This window comes from Microchirus variegatus (assembly GCF_963457635.1).
Source record: "Microchirus variegatus genome assembly, chromosome: 1".
Taxonomy (NCBI): domain Eukaryota; kingdom Metazoa; phylum Chordata; class Actinopteri; order Pleuronectiformes; family Soleidae; genus Microchirus; species Microchirus variegatus.
The window spans coordinates 36,649,807-36,670,234 of NC_139802.1; the positions used below are offsets into that span (position 1 = coordinate 36,649,807).

At 41.8% G+C, this 20,428-nt stretch overlaps 1 protein-coding gene across 1 annotated transcript in view; it reads right to left on the minus strand.

Annotated features, from left to right (window-relative positions):
• Positions 1-2,703: 2,703 nt before the first annotated feature.
• Positions 2,704-20,428, minus strand: part of map1b (microtubule-associated protein 1B) — a gene marked incomplete at both ends in the record, with an annotated part of 18,195 nt that continues 470 nt past the window's right edge. Inside the window, 7 exons of the mRNA XM_083892893.1 lie at positions 2,704-2,859; positions 4,424-4,662; positions 4,753-5,779; positions 5,942-10,009; positions 10,243-10,383; positions 11,213-11,295; positions 18,609-18,710. Of these exons, the coding sequence (XP_083749019.1) occupies positions 2,704-2,859; positions 4,424-4,662; positions 4,753-5,779; positions 5,942-10,009; positions 10,243-10,383; positions 11,213-11,295; positions 18,609-18,710 (5,816 nt within the window). The remainder of the gene's footprint in view (positions 2,860-4,423; positions 4,663-4,752; positions 5,780-5,941; positions 10,010-10,242; positions 10,384-11,212; positions 11,296-18,608; positions 18,711-20,428) is intronic.

The following is a 20,428-nucleotide window of genomic DNA, read 5'->3' on the forward strand; positions in this document are numbered from 1 at the left end:
CCAATCACGTGAGTCCATGATGGCACACAAGACATTAACACTGCTCAGTTCTCTCTCATTAGCTTGTACACTAAGTACTAAGTAGAACCATATAAAGTTCTTCGGCTTGTCCTCATAGGAGAACCCTTTTGGAGGGTTCCACCAAGAACCCTTTAAAACCCTTTATTCAGGAAAGGGTTTTTAAAGGGTTCTCTGGATCAAAATGGTTCTTACTGGAACCATCAGTGTTACCCTTGAAAAACCCTTTCATTGGGAAAGGGTTTTTCAGAAGCAAATGGTTCCAGGTAGAACCTCAGCCCTTGTAGAAGGACCCTTTTGGAACCCTTATTTCTAAGAGTGTAGCATAAGCACAGGTTATTTCATGTTTGCACTGTATCCCCCTAGTCCACAGTAATCCTGTGACTAGATTGAAGTGAGAATACGAAGTGAACACATCAAGTGCACATGGCACAGATGAGACAAGAAGATAATCAGTGAGTCTATTAAAAATAAATAAATAATACATCACTCCATTGCATTAAACCAGTGAATATACACATGAGAACACACTGTCTTTAAAATACAACACAACTGGACTCTAAGAGAAGACAGACGCAGATGCGTGTTGTTCATTTCAGATTTTATTGTGGTTGTTTTTGCGTGTGTTTGTTCTTCAGTAGTTCCTCTTACATCAGGTTTGCCATGTGGGTTGAGGGAATATTGCACACAAATATCAGAAAGCTCTAAGGGACACTCACTTTAAACTAATTGCTATTGGGTATATATGAGGGTTTTGGGGGTGGGTGGAGGGGAGGGGAAGGGAAGGGCGGAGAGGGTGCATGATCACGAGACAAATATACCACGCACAGCTGCAGACAGACGTTATTAAAGTTCTCCGGAGAAAGATAGGGAGAAAAAGGCCAGAGGTAAATAGACAGAGAGAGAGAGAGAAATAGAGGAAGAGTAGCGAAAGAAGATAGATAGAGAAAAGAGAAATGTCGGTTTGTGAGAAAAGTCAGTCCAGAGTTGCGTAGGTTTTTGTTGTCGATGGACAGAGTGCTATTATCATGAACACCTGCCGTTATATCAGACATATCTGGTGAGTTTGGTGGTTTGTTTTTAATAATCCCGAGTACTAAAGCCTGTTACCACTTGTGTGGCGATGTGTTAAATGACCCGTCAACGCTGCTCTATACTGGTTGGTTTTGGTATGTGTCATGTTTGTGTTTAAAGTGTCTCGTTTTTTTTTGTTTCTACAAACTTTCATCGAAAACCACACGTCACTCACTCTCACATCTCCATGTGCTGCCCCTCTCAAACGATTTGCCTCGACTGGAAGCTGTTTCCCATTTCATGCTGGCTACTTAAGGAGAAACTCTCCATGTTGGAAGGTTTCATCCTCCCTTTAATGCTCACACTTTGAACAATCCATACTGCGGTGCACCTAGAACCATGGTTTACAGTGATACAATACCCCAGGCAACTGCCTTAGTGAGTGTACTTTTTGCAGAAATCATAAAATGTTCCTCACATGTATTTATCTATCTAGCCTATATAGCCCTATTGTTCTTAATGCAAGTCTGAGGAAAAATCCCCCATTAAAAGAAGAAAAGAAAGAAATCCTCACGTATCATACCCCCATGCACATCTTTCGACCATTCCAACAGCCAAAAAGCTATTTATAATTATAATACAATGCGTTAGAAAAACAAGACATTTTTAAGGTTTATGAAAATATCCTGCTTTACCAGTCTTAAATAGGGAAAATGCTAAACCCCCCCCCCCCCCCCTCGATTCTCTACTTTTGAAATGAATTAAAATAAATCTGAAATAGAAGACAGCCATTTAAAAACGTTAACAATTCGGGGGGGGGGGGGGGGGGGGGGGGGTCCAGGTTAACAGATGTGACAAAGCCAAGGGCCTTCAGAGGCAACTTTGTGCTGCACAGCATGAAACAGCCACATGGACAGAATGCACAATAATTTAAATGTAACGCAATAAATAAATAAATATTGATATATGGAATATCAAAAGCATAACCCAGACAAAAAGTACACTTAAATCAAATAGTTAAAAAAGCATTTTCACGATTGGGAGGGGCATATTAACGGCGATCAGATTAATCGTCAGTTAATATTAGCGAACATTCAACTATCCAAATAAAAGTCCTTTTCAGGATTTCATACAGTATTTAGACTTTCCCGCGCTCTCGGACCAGTCACACCTGCTCTTGTGCATTCACCTTTAACCCTCTTTAAGGCAATAACAGAAAACATACTGGTTTATCCTTTGGTTGTGGACGCCATTACTATTAAGATCATACCATGTGCAGGGGTGTTTTGTTCATTGAATTGATGAAAAGCTCTAACATAACAAACTCATTACACTAACATCATCATTACTTGAGGTGAGTTTTTTTTTTTAATTGGACAATAATTGCTTAGCTGTTGGGGTTAATTTTTGTAATGTCCTCCCAATTCATTATTATAATCAACACATTCATTATTCATTAACCAATTGTTCACCAATTGGATTTATTGTTAATCCTCATTTCAGATATTTGTTTCAAGGTTTAGTTCACAAGAAGTGTAATTTACTGTATTTGTTGCTTGTCTGCTTAGGTTCTTATGCTACATAGATTTGTTTTCCCCTCTCCAAATAATGATCAATCCCATCATCAGTCACAAGGCCTCCTGATCCGCAGATCTTCCCTGCTGTACCAGCTTACATCTCGATCTTACATGCTGGGAAGGACTCGTCCTGCATGACAACTGTGCTGCTGCTGGCTAACACCATGATGTTCAGCTCCTGCTGCTTGTCGTGCGTCTCCTGGTACCACTCCCTCAACACGTCAGTGTCATGGGTTGGAATCAAAGTGACCTGTCATTGGAGAGGAAGGTTTCTCTGAGTTGCCCTTTCAACCAGAAATCATCTCTATTCACATAATGTTAAATTGCATGACAGTAATCCGATCTAAAATATGTCAAAATGAGTCACAGAGAAATGCAGTAGAAAGAGTAAAAGTTACTTGTGAAGTTTGATGGGTTTGATTTGCAACAGCGATTAAAACAGAACCAAAGAATGAAGCCGCAAGTCATTATATTTGTTTCTTTTTTAGCAATGTTATAATGACCATAATAGTATAATTATTTTGCAATCACTTCATTGGAAAACACTGGAACAATCTAGGCAATTTTACAACAGTTAAAATGCCAAATATTTAGCGTGACCTACCCTTAAACTTGAACAATAGCACAACCTCACAAGGCTCTCTTAAAACTGATTACTGAAACTAATTTATTTTACTGGTAAAACCTGTGTTTGTCCTACAATTTCATGTCGAAAAAAAAAAATATCTGCTGTGTAAACAGTTTGTTGCACCAGGTTCTTTCAAGACATGCTGGAGCATTACATACACAGGTAAGAGTTAAACTCATTAACAGACTAATATATAACATCATTCCAATCCAAATGCCAGTAAAAACAGACCCTTTGGATCAACTTGATCATTGATATACTTTAGGCTAGGTGCACAATGGAACTTCCACCTAGCAACCGTGGCTTCCTTTACGCTGGACTGCTTCCGGTAGACCTGTGATTTCCCGGAGACGCTAGTGAAGTGCTAGGTCGTAGAGTCAATTTTATTCGTAAAAATTAGCCTATTTCAGATACAAGAGAGAGACAGTTATCATACTAAAAAGTCAGAACGCAGCCCAACATTGTTGTGTACCGCTTTGTACAAATTCGTCTCGATATAATAGTACGATAAACTTTCCAAGGTTTCCGGTGCATGTGTGTGTGCGAGCCGAATTGATGGTGAGGTTACGGCGGGACGAGGACATCCGAGTATATACGTCCTCGTCCTCAAAGCGCAAGTCACAAGACTGACTTTTTGATGCGATAACCGTCTCTCTTGTATCTGAAATCCGCCAATTTTATGAATAAAATTGACTCTACGACTTAGCACTTCACAGGACCGTACCTATGTTCCCCGGGTCCTATGTTCCCTGCTTTGTATGTGACCGGGGAACATAGGACCCTTTCTCTAACCCTAATCCTAACCCTACTCTTTTTCAAAAAAAGGGTCCTATGTTCCTCTGTCACATACAAAGTGGACCTTTTTTGGGAAAAACGGGGAACATAGGACCCGGGGAACATAGGTACGACCCCCACTTCATTAGCGTCTCCGGGAAATCACAATGACAACACGATCCACCGGAAGCAGCCCAGCGTACCGGAAGCCATGGGTTGCTAGGCGGAAGTTCCATTGTGCACGTAGCCTATTGAAGATAAAATTACGGCTTTTATCAAGATTCTAAATTCACTGTCTCTGTGTCAATCAAAACAAGTAACCCTGTTGGACAAAGACGCCACATCTATAGAACTCTGTGAACATTTATACTCACATGACTGTATATCTGTCCTATGAATACTTGGAGCCTACCTGATTGTTGTTTCCCCACTGGGCCTTTCCTTCCAGCAGAGCATCGAGGACAGCTCTACTGGGCTCCTGAGCTGTCTGATCATTTCCACTGACCACATAGTAAGAAGAGCGCACCCGCTTAAAGAACTCGGCATCCACATTCTTGGCACTGCAGTGATTAGGGATGTAAACCAAATCCATGTACATGGGAGGACAGTTGGGCAGTGATGCCGCACCTGATACCTTTCCACTACCAGTACCTGAAAGGAGCAAAATATACCTTTTCATTTCTTAAAGAAATTTACAAGTAGTAAAGTCATGTATGATGACAATGAGTACATTGAGCTTACCCGATGTGGCGCTTTTCACACCCCTGGATGCAGAGGTATTTGTTGCATTTTTGACATCTTTCCCTTCTCCGACACTCTTCTTGGGAGAGTCAGCCTTTGTTTCCTTGACTTTGGATAGACCACTCTTCCTGGCCGGTGAGGAGGTCTTTTTTGAGAGTTTTTTCTTCTTGGGCTTTTCTCCTCCATCTGTGTTAGCATTGTGGTGGTTTTCTTCGGCCTTAAGGGCCTCCGGGTCCACCATACAGACATCATGGTGGCCTGATGATGGAGCAGAGTCTCTGAAAACTGGGGGAGGGTCAGCATGCCTGTAGGTCAGGGTTCTGTCGGTGGGCAAAGTCTCAGAATCATCTTCTGAGTCAATGTTAGCATCTGCCGTAATAGAGGGGCACTCCTCTGTTCCTGGAGGAACATCTGAATCTGTCTGGGAAGGAGCAGATTCACTGATGGATGTAGGTGGGGTCTCCTCACATTGCTTGGCGGGGAGGTTCCCACCCGGGGGTGGTGGCCCTCCTGCGGATTTGACCAGAAGCTTCTCCTCATCCAAAGCACTCTCTTCATTGATGAAATATTCCAGAGGGTTAGGGTTGATAAAAGACGGGGACAGTTCTGTCTTGGGGTGACGGTACTCACATGAGGTGACTAAGCAAAGGTCAACATCTGTCTTAGATGGAGCAGTGGGGCTTTTCTTGGTTGAGTCAGGTTCCCTGGATCCACAGGCAGAATTGTAACTGTACAGATCCGTAGAAAGGGGTAGATATGATGGGGAAGGAACTTTGGGGCTCACAGGGGATTTTCCCTCATGTGGTGAATCCTTGGATTTAAAAGGATTTGTTTCCATTGCTGGGGAAAGTGTCTCATCTTTTGTGAAGGCAAAAGGAGATGATGGAGAAGCAGCTTTGGGAGGTGAGGGTGACTTGTCATATTTCTGCTGTGTGTTAGATTTATTTGACATGCATTCCATGGAGGGTGAAATTGGGCTGGTATCTTTATCAGGGGAAACTTCTAGTACTGGGAAAGGCTCATTGTACTGGGTACAAGAAGATAATGGAGAAGCAGCTTTGGTAGGTGAGGGTGATTTGTCACATGTCTGCTGTGTGTTAGATTTGTTCAACATGCATTCCATAGTGGGTGAAATTGGGATGGTATCTTTATCAGGGGAAACTTCTAGTACTGGGAAAGGCTCATTGGACTGGGGAGAGTGGGTGAGAGAAGATGCTTTAGGGGTGACAGGAGACTTTTCTGTCTGTTCAGTGACAGCATGAGGCATCTCTGTTATTTGGCATGGGGTTGTAACAGAAGGTGAGGACTGAGATGCATCTGATGGGGTAGCAGAAGCGGCATGGACAGACTCACTCTCTTGAAAAAGCAAAGGCTTTTCCACTGTGGAGCCAAGTTCTCCAGGCAGTCTAACTCCATCGGAGGGGCTGTAGTCAACCTCAGTTGGGCCATTCTCTGTAGCACGTGAGCTACCTCCCACAGATGGATGATCTGGTGATTGCTTACTAAAGTCCAGGGCTAAGGAGTGGTCAGGGGATTCCTGGCCAAACTCTATTGACATGGTAGAGTGCTCTGGGGATTTTGTGTCCAGCATCTGTCTTCTGCTTTTTGACTTTGGTGAGAGGTCTGGGGAGATAGACATGGGCCGAGGACTATCTTCCTTGGATGGCGATCCCTCAGTCTCCTGGAAGGTGGTTGGTGTCTGAACCACAGAGACAGACAGCGAATCATCTACTTCTGTGGAATGTGGAGAACCTACCTCAGCATGAAGGGAACGAGAGTCAGTGGTTGGCTCTGGCAGGGAGCTGGTGGCCAGGGAGGCAGTGGATGCCGAAGCTAAATGTGAAAATGTGTCTTCTGCTGCCACTTCTTCCAGAGGGGTTCCTGACTTGTCTGATGTGGTACCCTCAGAAATAGACATTTTACTCTCTTCTTTGACAACTGTAAATGGATTGTTGTCAGAATCATGTTTGGTCATTGGTGCTGAGGACAAGACTTGAGGGCTGTTTTCTTCAGATTTGTTATAATCAGCATCAAAGGGTAATTTCTCCTTTGTTGGGGAGTCGGGCTCAGTTGGAGGTGGACATACTGGAGAGAGCATTTCCCTTTCTATAGGGGATAAACTTTCCTCTTCTGGTTCGTTGGGTTCTGGCGTAACTCTGTTGGAGGCGTCTTCTTTATCACTTGTGAGCTCCACAATTATTGGACCCTGCATTTTGTCGTCTGACACTGGTGGAAGAGTTTCATCTACTGGTGATTGATAGTAAGGTGTGTGACCAGAGGACTGAGGTGAGTTTGCTCCTTCCAGTGTTTTATCATCTGGGCTGAGGGAGGAATCTGCTGTTGCTCTTGTGCACCCTGCCATTGTGGTGGACAATTCTATTGGCGCAACAAAAATAGACGGAGAATCAAATGTATCCTTGCGGTCCACTGAGGGAGAACGAATAAGTGGTGCTGTTGTGGAGTCTAAACTCATTCTAGCCGAGTCTACATCTGTGTCATGCTGCTCGGCTTTCCCTGCAAAGGCAAAGTCCTTGCAGAATCGATCTTCTTCTAATGGTGAGGGTGGAGTTATAGTCGAAGCAGAGTGGTTGTAGTCATGGCCTTCTGTGGCCTCACTATGAGAGCGATCTGATCCTGCCAGATCCTGAAGTGGGGGAATCGTCATCTTATCAAACTCTCCAGATGCGGAAGTCACACATTTATCTGCATCTTGTAGAGGAGATCCAGTATCATCATTTGGGGTTCCATCACTCATAACATCCCTAGGAGTCAACATCTCATCCATGGGAGTAGGTACACTGGAGATCTCAATGGTGGACTGAGTGCAGCCAGAGGTGACGGTGTAATCGTCGGGGGCGTCATCTCGGTTCTCATCATCTGAGGCTGTTGAGCTCTCAAAGCCGACCGGGAGCATTTCATCATGAATGGATGCAGCTGGAGAAACAGGTGAAGACACTTTGGGTGAGGAAGACAAAAAGAGAGTCTGTCTTTCTGTTTGTATTTCACTACTGAGCTGATCCTCTACATTTGTATTGACCACATCAAAATTATCTTCAACACTCTCTCCTGGTTTGATTTCATCAGGTTTCTCAATGTGTTCCTCTTCACTTAGAGTAACTTTATCTAATTCCATTTTCTGTGGCTCATAAACTTCCTTGATCTCTCCTTTCTCTTCATAATCTCCTACCTCAGATGTGTCCTCCATTACAGTGCCCTCATCTTCAAATTTCTCTAGATTTAGTTTAACCTTTACAACCTGTTCTTCTGGAGTCACTCCACTGTCACCTTCAGCCTCTGTTGTAGTTATACCCTCGTCCACAGACTCTAAGGCCTCAGGTGACTCTTTGGTCTGTATTATTTCTTCACGGTGGATCATCACAGCCTCTTCTTCTTGATTTTGCTGCACTGTTGCTTCATCCTCTACCAACACTTCAGATTTGAGCTCCTCAAAGTCCTTTGTCAGGTCCTCTGGTGAGGACATCAGAGATCTTTCTGCTTCTGGATCCTCTGCAACAGCAGTGGCATTAGCTGCAAGTTTGCCATTATCCACCTTTGTCTCTTTCTTTGTAACCTTTGGCTTTTCTTTTAACTTTGATGATATGCCTGCATTTTTATTTGATGCATCATCTTTTTTCAAGGGCTTTGGTTTGGGTGCTAGATTCTTTTCTTCAGTGGCCTTTTTCACATCTTTCGCTGGCTTTTTAATGTCTCTCTTTTGTTCTTTCTTTTCGTCCTTCTTCTCCTTCATGGGTGAGTCTTTTCTGAAATCCTTCTTTACGGCTTTCCTTGCCTCCTCTTTCTTGACCTTTTCATCTTTTTTACTTTCTTGTTTGAGGATATCATCTTTCTTTGCCACTTCTCGTTTAACCTCCCTTTTCTTATCGACGGACATCCTGGTCTCCTTCTTGGGAACTTTTTCAGCTTTTAGTTTTATTTCGGACTTCTTCTTTTCAGGAGTTTCAGATTGTGCTGCTTTCTCAGGAGCCTTTGCCTTTTTCAGTGGGACCTTCTTTTCTGTCTTTTGTGTTTTTTCATGCGTTGTTTCTGCGTCCGTGTTCGCCTTTTCTGGTGCTTCTTCCTTTGAATCCTTCCTGAAGCTCTTGCTTGGTGATGGCTTGGGGGTAGACTTCAGGCTCTCTTTGCTGTCTGTTCTGTGTTTCATCTTTGCCTGCTTTAGTGTCGGTGTTGAGGGCACATTCGAAGACAATGCTTTTTGAGTGACAACTGGCTGCTTCAAGACGTCCAAGTGCTTAAGCTTTTCTAAACCTTCAAAGATGTGATGCTGGGTGGCATTTCCAGGAAAGAGAACACGCACAACCTTATCTGTGGGATTTGCAGGGTGCCACACAATGAGCGAAGAAACAGATGTCAAGTGAGAGACAGGGAATTGAGATTCTTTTCCATTCGGCAGCAGAATTGAAGCCGTGTCTTGTTCACTACCAGTCCACTGCTTCATGAAGTGCTGCATCTCTTTGCTATTCTTTGAAGGATTAAGCACATACATCTCAAGCTTTCCGACACCCATTTTCTGAAAAAGTATGACAGGCTCTATAGTGTTTCCAACAGGCCTTTGCAAAGGCTCTATCCTCAAATTTAGCTTGGTGACAAATTGCTGAATACACGCTGCCTCCTCAACATTCCTCCGCACTCTGTAGTCAGGCGTAGGATGATCCAGGTTCTCGGGAAGGTTCACGAACACAACGCCAATATCTGGAGAAATCATGTTCTTCACCCAGTCACTGTTGGCCGTCGAACCCTGTGACTGTTCCTCCTCAGCCTCTGCAATTTTCCTCTGCAGCATACTGTTGATGCCAGGCAGGTTGTCATCACCGATGTGAGTCAGCAGGATGGAGTCTACCCGATCCAGGTGTCTCACCAGCTTCCAAAAGCACGACCTCCTGTCTGAGCCACCGTTAATGAGCATGTTGAAGCCATTCACGGCGAAGAGAGCAGAGTCGCCGTGACCGCCGGGGAAAATGTAACAGCATGGTTTGGAGAGTTTGAGAAATCCACCTGAGGTTGGTGGTTCTAACATGTCAAAAGGAGACGGCATCTCTACTGATTCAGATAAATACTCTGTGAATTCAGAGAGGCCCTCCATTTCAGGGAGTATGAGTGTGGAGTTCATTTTCATATTGATGAAGTCCTGCAGGTTGTGTTTGTCCAAGTTGGAGTTTTTCCAGTCGCCTTCTTCAGGGCAGAAGAGCGTAAGATAAGCTTTGTTTGCCGGGTGAACGGTGCTGAGTAATTCCCCAATCTAAGCATGACAAAAAAAAAATTATTGAGAAATGTTATTATTAACAAATTGGAATCAGACAAATCAAGATGTCCACCATGCACTTTTGAATTGCCCAAACCGAAAAAAATACTACTTTCAACCAGTAAAACAGCTAAGCAGCAGAAACACAAGGTGTTTGGCAACAGTACATGTTTGGAAAGCACACTGTTATAGATCATTTGTGGACAAACACAGACCTCACATTGTCTCACCTCTTGGTCGGTGAATATGTCTATGAAATTGAAGAATGAGAAGGATCCAGACTGGAGAATCAGCTCTCCAGTCTTTTCAGAGCATTGCCCCGAGAGAACGAGCAGCTTGTGTTTGGCAGTGTCTGATATCATCAAACGAACCTGGAAATCAGAGGAGGAAAATGTTGTTTTCCATCATAGCGTTGAAAGCATCTGGGCAACATTTGAAAGAAATAATGTGGAAAGCATTTACGGTTCTTGGAAAAACATAGAACTTTCTATTGCTATCAAATAGTTTCGAAAAAATGATTTGCTATTTAAAAGGCAGATGATATTTTTTGAACCCTTCTGCTACAGCTTGAAAATGTGATCACTTGAAAATATCATGTTACCCAAAGCCATTAGCTAATTAGCTGAACCATTCGGTTGCTGTCCACTGTGCTGAGCTTCCTTTTATCCATCCATCTATCTATCTCTCTGCCTCCCCCGCTCTTTGTTGCTGTTTTTTGTCCAACTCCAGCATCATCAGCTGTTCTGGGCAGCAGTCCAGGTCAACCCTGCTGTGCCCTGTAATATAATTAATGCACAATTTGACTGCAGACATGGCTAAAAGGGTGGCGGGAGAAAATCTTATGCCATTTATGCTTCCGACCCCAATATATTTTTTCATCCCCATTAAAATGTTGTACTGACAAAATGCTGTGATTGCTTTTCTCGTTGTAAACGAGGAATCAGTTATGTCCCTTGAGCTTCTAATTGCTCCTGTTTTCCGACGGCAGCAGCAGCAGCAGCAGCAGCAGAAACACAGTAGTTCATATTAAAAGTGGATAATTAGACAAAAAGTCAAGGCTGAGTAATTTATCATTTGCAGGCAGTATTTTCTTTTGAATGTATGTAATTTTAATGTTTTGTGAATCAGCCCTCATTAACAGAAGATGGGAAGAAAAGAGTATATGAGTACTGAACAGTATGATGAATGAGCCCATTTTACCTCGGTGCTGACTGCGTCATCTGACGGGTTTATAAGCACCACCGTTTCCAGGACATTACTTTTATGGTGCAGAATTCTCTGTCCTGCAAGAAAACAGAAAATATTTACAAATTATTAAAAACAACATTGAGATTCATCAACATATCTGACACCAACATTACACTCAGGGTTCCAAAAGGGTCCTTCTACAAGGGCTGATGTTCTACCTGGAACCATTTGCTTCTGAAAGGGTTTTTCAAGGGTTCTTGGTAACACTTATAGTTCCAGTGAGAACCATTTTGATCCAGAGAAGGTTCTACCTGGAGCCAAAAAGGGTTCTCCTATGAGAACAAGCCGAAGAACCTTATATGGTTCTGCTTAGCACTTTTATTTCTAAGAGTGTAGTTGACTTTTTTAGCCCATTGGGGGGAAGCACTTCAAACACAACAATGACAAACATTGGTATGTGTCAGGAACGTCAAGAAAACATGCTGCAACATTTACATACTGATCAGTTTGTGGTCAACAAGTTAAAAAAAAAAAAAAAAACTGACATGACTTCATCAATCAAAAAATTATTCATCAACAGTAAACAGACGGAAAGAATCAGCACATCTTAGAGCTCCAATTCAAAGAATATTTATTGCCAGTGACTTCTCGAGGACAACAAGCTCTTCCTCGGGCTATTGATGAATGCAGTCTTAAATACCCGCATTCATTGCTGATCAACTCACACGATCCATCACAGCTGTGATTAGTGATGAGGATACATTTCCCCACCAACTCCCACAGGAATATCTCCTTAACTAGTGTTAGTTAAAGAGGTAATACTAGTGTATTATTGTATCATATCAATACATATGTGTGAATAAATACACAAGATAGACTTGTTACAGATGGTAACAGATGTGCGATCAGTCCAAAACTTAATAGAAGAGCAAACATGTGAGAAGATGGAAAACTGGCACAGGGAAATCCTTACAGTTTTCTTTTGATTTTAAAATTGTGTTGGGTTAATGTTTCAATGATTACCTCAGTTCCAATAAGGAGACAAATAATGCAAACCCAATAATACTTTTTTATTACTCTATTATGATGGGGATACAAATGTTCTCCCTCACAAGACGGAGCAATCAATCATCCTTGGTTTTGGGCGATTGATCATGATAATAACTTTGATTTTAGTGATTTTTTCTTGTTGCCTGTGTGTATTTAGAGGGTTATCCTCAGGAGACAAACACAGCCCTACACTCCAATCATTTTCTTCTCTTTTTCATACAAATGCCCCAGTTTTATTTTGCTAATGTGGATCAATCCCCTCCACTGTAATGCTGTTGCGACTCAGACTAACAATATAATATACAGTATATATTCCTCGTGAGCTTCAGAGGGTGGCGAGGTGTCACATAATGACCCTTAAATTCAGAGGCACTATTAAAAAGGAGCGAGTGCCTCATCCCCCCGGGCGGATTCCTCCATACATATTTCATATCGCAGATTCTCATCATGGAGCCACTGAACCAGCTGCTTCCTCCCAAAGGGCTGTCAATCCATATGGAAAAACCTTATCATTCATTGTTAATAGGAGAGTTCCTCTCTATATACTGCAGTATGTGACGATAAGTCTCTTAAAAATCAGGGGAATTCAGGATAAGTCGAAATAATGACACTTAAGGAGGTCCAATAAAACACTCCATCAGTTTTATGGAGTCAGATATTTGGACGTGATAAAATAAAAGTCTGATCATGATCATATTATTAAAATTCTTCACATTTAATTGGTAAAAGGGTCCGTTTTTTATTTTATTTTATCCTAAAATGTCTTAATATCATGTCCCTGTAAGTGAATATCATTATTTACATCATCATGAATATCATCATTTATTTTAATGTATTATTTGTATTATTTTTCAGCAAATCCTGTCACAGTGGTTTATATTTAAAGTATAATCTTTCTTGCTTTTAGCAAATCTACATTTCAAATAAAAATTATTTAATAATGATATTTAATTTTTTTGGGGCGGGGTGCTATAAATGACATTTGACACATTGTTGATTCCTAGAATTAGGATTAATGTGGATTAATAGTAATAATTTTCCTTACATTTTACTTCTACGTCAGGTAAAATTTTCAATCCATCCCATAGACTCTGGACTGACTTCCCTAATAATTTAAAACGACTTACATTGAGATGTACTAAAGAACAACAATATTCTATTTTTTATCTTCAAAAATCACTGTGTCGTATGTGCAATAGTGCAATAATGTCATGAGACCAACATTTTAATAGTCTTTGGGAAAGCCAACTACCTTTGTGTTGTGCCTTTTATTAGATTCACATACTGCTCTGATAGCAGAATTATCAAAAATGCATCCGACGCTGTTGTTCTTCAGGGGCCGCAGATTTGAACTGATAAACAAAGCTCCTCGAAGAACAAGAGACTGAGAAAAACACTTCTCTCTGGTCTGTGAAACGAGAGAACAATCATTTATCAATCTCTTTTCTTCATCATGCTACTCTATTACATCAACCTGTAGCGTTTTCTTTGTGTTGCTCTGTGGGTGACGCCCTGCTTCCTGGCCTTTTTACGGCCACACTAAGGTTTTGGTGAAGCACGAGGACGTCACCGCTAACCATTACCACCAAATTGCCGTGCGTCCAGGCCAACTTGTCAAAAAAAAAAAAAAAGAAGACAGATTGTGCACTGGAGCTCGCTTGACCCCAGCAATTACCTTGATCGATATAGAAACCCTCACCGCCTCAGCGGGGAGACAAGATAATGCGACATGCGCCACTGAGCATTCTCCTTCTGGCTGAAATACAGTGCAAAACCGGTGTCGCCTGCATGCCATACACTGAGCCAGACATGGGGACATCAATGTGGATGGCACCACACCAAATATAGATCAGTGGAACAAAAAGAAAGCAGTGCCTCCCTTCTTTTGTACACAATAAAAAAAAAGCCCTTACACATATGGATTACACTTCATCTCCTCAGGAGAATTATTTTGCACGTGTCAGCACCTTCCTTCCTTCCTGTCATTTTCTGTTCCACCACAACAGGATAATTGACCCCAGTGACTTTCAGCAGCGAAGACGAGAGCCGCCGCCGCCGCGAGCACGGTTTTCAATGTCCCCATATTCTCCACACTGCTGTATTTAAAGGGAACGGGAATAATATATGATGTACTGTGTGTGTGTGTGTGGACTGATTGGCAGTGCCGCAGCATTAAGCCTGCTCACTCACACACAGATCGGTCAATCGCGTGTGTCGCAGTATCGATAACAACCCGGCTTTAAACTCATTAGGAAATAGCCTGTCAAATCCAATGACAACACGGCAGGGGGAAAAAAAAGACAATAATCATTACATAAATGATGCTTTCCCAATTTCTTCCCGCTATGAATACAGGTGGGGGAAATGCAACTTGAATGACACATGAATAATCAAACATTCAGGATTGACCTTTTCATCGACACAAGGCAATTTTAGCGAAAACCGTTGAGAGCATTTAGATGACAAAATTACCTCAGACAAATTCATGCACAGAGGTAAATACAACGTATTGATCGGCACTGCACTGTTGTCTTCAAACAGCCCTCATAATCAAGAGTCTTGAACGCTTTTGCGGGCCAGTAAATGGCCTTCTGAGTCTCCAGTCGTCTTTCAGGCTTCAGCGCTGTTGGCACTGATAGTCGAGTGCTGGGAAACCCATACATAATCAGATGTATCATATGTCCATCAGGCACACACTGCAGTTTTTCTATCTGGCCCCCTTTCTTACTGTGAGGTCCAGGCTTCCTCTGCAGTATTAAACAGACAAATCATTTTATTTAGCCTTCACTGCTGCGGCCGCCACCACCATAGTGCCACCTGCTGATCTGTTTGTTATTGTTTGATTCATGCTTTGTCCAAATACTAAGATTTAATCCTTTAGCACATGAGCCTTAAAATGTCTGTCTGGACTCTTTTTCTTATTTTAACCATAAAATGGTCAATCTCCTGTGCCCAATTATCCAGAATTACTTTCAATATCTGGCAGTTATTTACAATTAACTGCATGTTAGACGGCCACGCCACAACAGCTAGCTACGCTAATGCTAAGTGAAAATGAAAACATTTGTGTTTTGCCTAATGAGGTTGCACAGTGTTATTATGTTAGCCCTACGATAATGCTAATGGTAGCCTTGCTAGGTTACCTTTGGAAACAGGTTCGCCAAGTTAGCCGCAAAGTAGTAGTAGAATCCACCAGACAGCGCAGCTGCTGCTGATGAGCCGCTGCCTGCCTGGTGTAGCGTGATAAATCAGCAAAAATTCGAGTTCCTCCAAAAAATTTCAAGGATGCACACCATCGGGCCATGCTCAACCCATATCCAAAGTATTAGGGTCAGCAAGATATATCTGTCACAGACAGACACACAGACGCAACTTGCTTTATAGTTAGATAACACACAATTAAAATAACAGTTGTTTGAGTCTTTGTCTCTGGCCAAAAAATGACACTGTTTTGCCGGCTTCCTGCAAGTGGGTGACTTAAATTACCATAATAACCACATCACGACGTGCAACTTCTCAGCTTTACGAAACTGTTAGAATTTTTCCGATAGCACAAACCGTTGTGTCATTACGGTAGTAATGCAAAGTGCTCTTGCGCAAACGCGTTGTCTTCGATGCAGACGGTGTTCAAGGTTAGCTTAATATCTAGGGTCCATACATCACATTGGTCTATTCATCTCATTAGCAGGTTAAAAGAAGCATATACTGACTTCAGACTATTTGTTTAAGGGACAGGGGACTAAAGGATGTTTGCTTTGCAGAAGTAAAACAACTATCGATCCTTTCTAATCATAAAAGACCTGTCTACGCCCTTGCAAACATTGTCGTTTTCTGGGGAACCTTTCAAAATGCAGGGTCTTATTCTCCAGAGGGGGACACTGACGTGTATGAATCTTAAAACATAGAAGATTAGTTAAAATTTATAGTAAAATTAGTTTTATTATCGTCAGACATTGACGTTTCATTGCTAAAATAATGCATTCGTATGCAAACCTCACATCGGGCTACTCCTCCATCTTAACCTACTCTATATATTCCTTGTTTTCCCATCTCATCGTCTTCCCTCACTCACCCCCTTGTCTGCCTTTAATGTTGTTCTCTTTTATTTCCAGTCATCCCCCTCTCACTCGCTCTTGCTCAATCCTCCGTGTTCTCCCTTCTTTATTTTCATGGACAGACACTTTCCACCCGGGACTCGACAGTGCTAATTACTCCCAAATCACATGTGCATCTTATCCTGGGTTGCAAAGCAACAGCACACAAGAGAGACAGAGGGGAGGAGGGAGAAGAATGGAGGATGGGGGAAAATGGCATGAACAAACTGGGATGAAAGGGTGTGAGGGTCTGGAATTCATTTCACTTCCATCATGGGGTAAAACACAGTGTTCCCACACTAAGTGTTTCGCATCTATTCTGAGATTTGCTGCATTTAAATACATCAGCTGGTTTCATCGACACAGCTATCGCCGACTAAACCAGCGACGTTATGTTTCTTCTCTCTATTGTTCACGACGGATTCGTACCTCAGCGTGAAAGCCCTGCTAGTCACGTCCAGCAATGGAGCGAAGCCGAGCAGAGTCAAGGCCGTATACTGCCCACTGACAAAACCACATGTCCTGACCCTGCTGGATCTGTTTCATCTTCACGGAGCCACTCCCATAACTTGCAAACACTGCAGCTATAAATGCACCATGCATCAAAACGCTGATGGTACGTTTCCAAGGAGAGGCAATAAAACAACCCCTCTTGCTTTTGTCCATTGCAGGAAAAGTTATAGCTGACGGTGATGAGATAACCTCGAAAGTGCCACTCCACTACTTTTATACAAACATGCTAAATAACCTTCTGACAGTTATAACTTGGGGGACGGGATCGATATCGGTCAGTATTGGTATTGGTCCGATACTGGTCAAAATCACTGGATCGGATATCCGACTGATAAAAATGTAAAATCCGATACAATCCAGACTGTAAAAAAACGGAAATAAAAATCAGCAAAAGTGTTTTAGCTGAGTCCTGTTTGGGCTGTTCGAGTCTTCTTTTTTGGGAGAATGATATTTGTGACAAAAATGTTGGAGAATTATATCGTTGAAATTACACAAATGTGTTAACAGCTTCATATGTTCATAAATGATCTAAAATGACTACACTCTTAGAAATAAAAGTGCTAAGTAGAACCATATAGTTCTTTGGCTTGTCCTCATAGGAGAACCCTTTTTGGCTCCAGGTGGAACCTTTATAAAAAAAGGTTCTACCTGGAGCTAAGAAGGGAGGGTTTTGGAGGGTTCCACCAAGAACGCTTTTAAAACCCTTTATTCAAGTAAGGGGTTTTAAAGGGTTCTCTGGATCAAAATGGTTCTTACTGGAACCATTAGTGTTTCCAAGAACCCTTGAAAAACCCTTTCTTCAGGAAAGGGTTTTTCAGAAGCAAATGGTTCCAGGTAGAACCTCAGTCCTTGTAGAAGGACCCTTTTGAAACCCTTATTTCTAAGAGTGTGCTAATATTACAATGAAAATTGTTATGCTACACTGGAAAATGATGCTTTCCAGACGATACAGAAATGTTTACAATATTCAAATATTTAAAATGACCGTAACCAACAACAGCAAAGTCTCTGCTGCACAATGAACATAATTAGAGCTTTTACTTAAATGTATGTACTTTTGGCTGCTAAATCGTTCATTTGAAATATTATAAATAAAATAGAGAAAGCACCCAGAGAGCGCAAACCTCCCCCATGGCTGCTCAGTGTCAACACAGTTTCCTATCACCACCTAAATCTTATAATTTCTTCCTCAGGTCATAACCTACATCCCCACACTCTAAGAAACAAGGGTTCCAAAAGGGTCCTTCTACAAGGGCTGAGGTTCTAACTGGAACCATTTGCTTTTAAAAAAGCTTTTCCCGAAGAAAGTTTTTTTTTTCTTTTTTTCAAGGGTTCTTGGTAACACTAATGGTTCCAATGGTAAGAGCCATTTTGATCCAGAGAACCCTTTAACACCCCTTTCCTGAATAAAGGGTTTTGAAAGAGTTCTTGGTGGAACCCTCCAAAAGGGTTCCAGGTGGAACCTTTATAAAAAGGTTCTAGCCAAAACCCGTTCTCCTATGAGGACAAGCCGAAGAACCTTATATGGTTCCACTTAGCACTTTTATTTCTAAGAGAGCAGAAACCTTTATCAAAATTCAGCCAACAAACGAACACATTAGATAAACACAGAAAACACGAGCTCATTGGCAGAGGTAATTATCTGCACAGTTCACCCATCATTATACATATAAAAAAGGTGAAGTTCAGGTTTTGTATAGGGTGCAACTCAAGCTACAACAAATATTAAAGTATATATGAGTCCATTTTACCTCGGACATCTGCAGAGAAACGAGCCGAGTGTCTGGAGACAAACAGTTTGAGCTCCTGGTCCAGGTTGCAGTCGATGAGGTTGGTGTCCCATGAGCGGATCCCTGCAAGACAAGAGGTTAGGTCATCGGTTAAGTCATCGATGGAGAAGAATATTTCAGACAATTAACCAAACCGGGGGGGGCGGGGGGGCCATTTTTCAACTGGACGGTTCAGGGTTTCGATTCTCGCTAGTCTACATTCCAATTTGTCATTGGGTGAGATAAGGCGCAACACTTAACACTTAAAGTGTGAATGGCAAAACGGTAATGTAAACCATTTAGCGTTCAATAAGTAGCGCAGACATTGCAGATAATTTGGAAATTTGTTCCGATAGAAGGAGTTCTATAGCCCTGTTTGTGTTTTGCCAAGCCCCCCCCCCCCACACACACTGAGCTGAGTCATGATGGCATCATCGTCGCCATTAAGAATACAAGCCTGACTAATGTCTGCGAAGCATTAGGTGATGACACACAAGGGTAAATAAAAACAGAGCATTAAGTGTTTATCTCTGATATTTAATTCACTATATTATGCACTAATGATGGATTTAAAGCGGAGAAGACGATAACGTCCGATTCTTTGTCCAGTCACTTCTACTAAGACTGAGAGAATACGAAAATACAGTCGCATTCATAATACATTATCAACACATGGAATATAATTATAAAGAAACATCAAAATTAATTGAATAATACTGTGTCATAAAACGGGTGCCAAGACAGTGACAGGTAGTTTGTAAAGTTAAAAAATAAACTTTGAATTAAATTTGATTACAGTTTTTTGGTTAGTTTTTATGAACCCTTTAACTAATCATAATGTTTTGTTTTGTTTTTACCACATGCTGCTGTGGTTTTAATACGTTTTATTGATTGTCGTGTTTTTATTGTTTATCGTGACATTTATTTATCATTTTTATGGGCTGAAAGGACAAGACAGGGCAAAACAAATCCCGTCGCGTTTTTTATCGCGCACTGCACCTTTAAATGCACATGCGATTGTAAACATTTGCTGATTTTGATTCCATGCAAAAAAATAAAGTGGATTCTGACTCTGACAGTTGGATTCAATTGTAAACAAAAGCAAATCAAAGAATAAAGAGATTTGATTTTAATCTGATTAGATTCTTTAATAGTTAATAATGTTATATAAAGCACTGTTTATAGACGCACACAGTAACTGCGCCATATTCTCCTCTCCTCTTCTCTCTCACATACAGGCCTCCACAGCAACTGTACAGCTATTCAAGAACGCCCTGCTCTCTTTGAAAATCGGTCCTTGTGGCTTTCCGTAGGGACCGCAGTGCGGACAGGGCCACGCCCACCAGCCGGTGTAGGATGGATGAGAGAGCTGGATGCGAGATGATGATGATGGAGACATGTTCTCACACTTTTTTCTCTTCTTCCTTCATCATCATATTATTATTAAACATTAAAGCCTCAACAGAATCATTGTGTGTCACATCTACACAAACACGGACACACTTATTATCACAACCTAAAATACCCACGCGTGGGTATAAGCGTCGCTCTCCTGAAACAAAAGCCCTGACGCAACCCAGAAATAAAGCTCGATAATGAGCTGCGTGCGTGCGTGCGTGAAAAAAACAAACGCAGCTGCCGCGTGGAAATGCGGGACAAGAGACTTTATAGACGGAGCTGGGATTTGTTGCTGAATCACTGGCTTGTCTCGTTTTATGAGAGGACTTTTATTTGACCCACGTGTGTGCAGAGAACACAACAATTGGGCCTTGTTTTGAGCAGAAAGAGAACAGTCACAGTGT